Here is a 365-nt window from a genome sequence, read left to right on the forward strand (position 1 = left end):
AACGACTGTTAAATTTATAAAACAATCGTAAAGTCGTACCTGTGATGAAGATCCCATCTTTTTGCCGGATGCGAGATGTCGCAGCAGTGGAGAACGAGGCTGACTGCCTTGCTCTTGTCGACGCTCGGCTCCGCCAGGCTGAGGATGTTCTTCATGTTCTTCAGCTGTTGGAAGTGAAAACTCATGTCGGTCGCGAGTACCATGTCGATCACCAATGATCGGAACTCGCGGAACTCCTCCCTCGATAAATTCTGCAGTATGTTGCACTCGTCCTCTCTCAGTATCCTGAAGAAATACTCTTGTTCAGTCTTATTAAAGTCATTTATTACAGCAATTTAATTACTAACTAGCGAATTAATTTTTAT

General features: G+C 43.6%; 1 protein-coding gene across 1 annotated transcript; it reads right to left on the reverse strand.

Moving 5' to 3' along the window:
- Positions 1-39: 39 nt before the first annotated feature.
- LOC113463849 (calcium/calmodulin-dependent 3',5'-cyclic nucleotide phosphodiesterase 1-like) lies at positions 40-285 on the reverse strand (the record flags this gene model as incomplete). Its single annotated transcript, XM_026810740.1, has 1 exon — positions 40-285. A coding segment is annotated over one exon (246 nt), but the record flags the coding sequence as incomplete, so codon positions are not given.
- Positions 286-365: the final 80 nt, after the last annotated feature.

This window comes from Ceratina calcarata, unplaced genomic scaffold (assembly GCF_001652005.2).
Source record: "Ceratina calcarata isolate Rehan_Ccalc_2016 unplaced genomic scaffold, ASM165200v1 scaffold17419, whole genome shotgun sequence".
In the NCBI taxonomy this organism is placed as follows: Eukaryota; Metazoa; Arthropoda; class Insecta; order Hymenoptera; family Apidae; genus Ceratina; species Ceratina calcarata.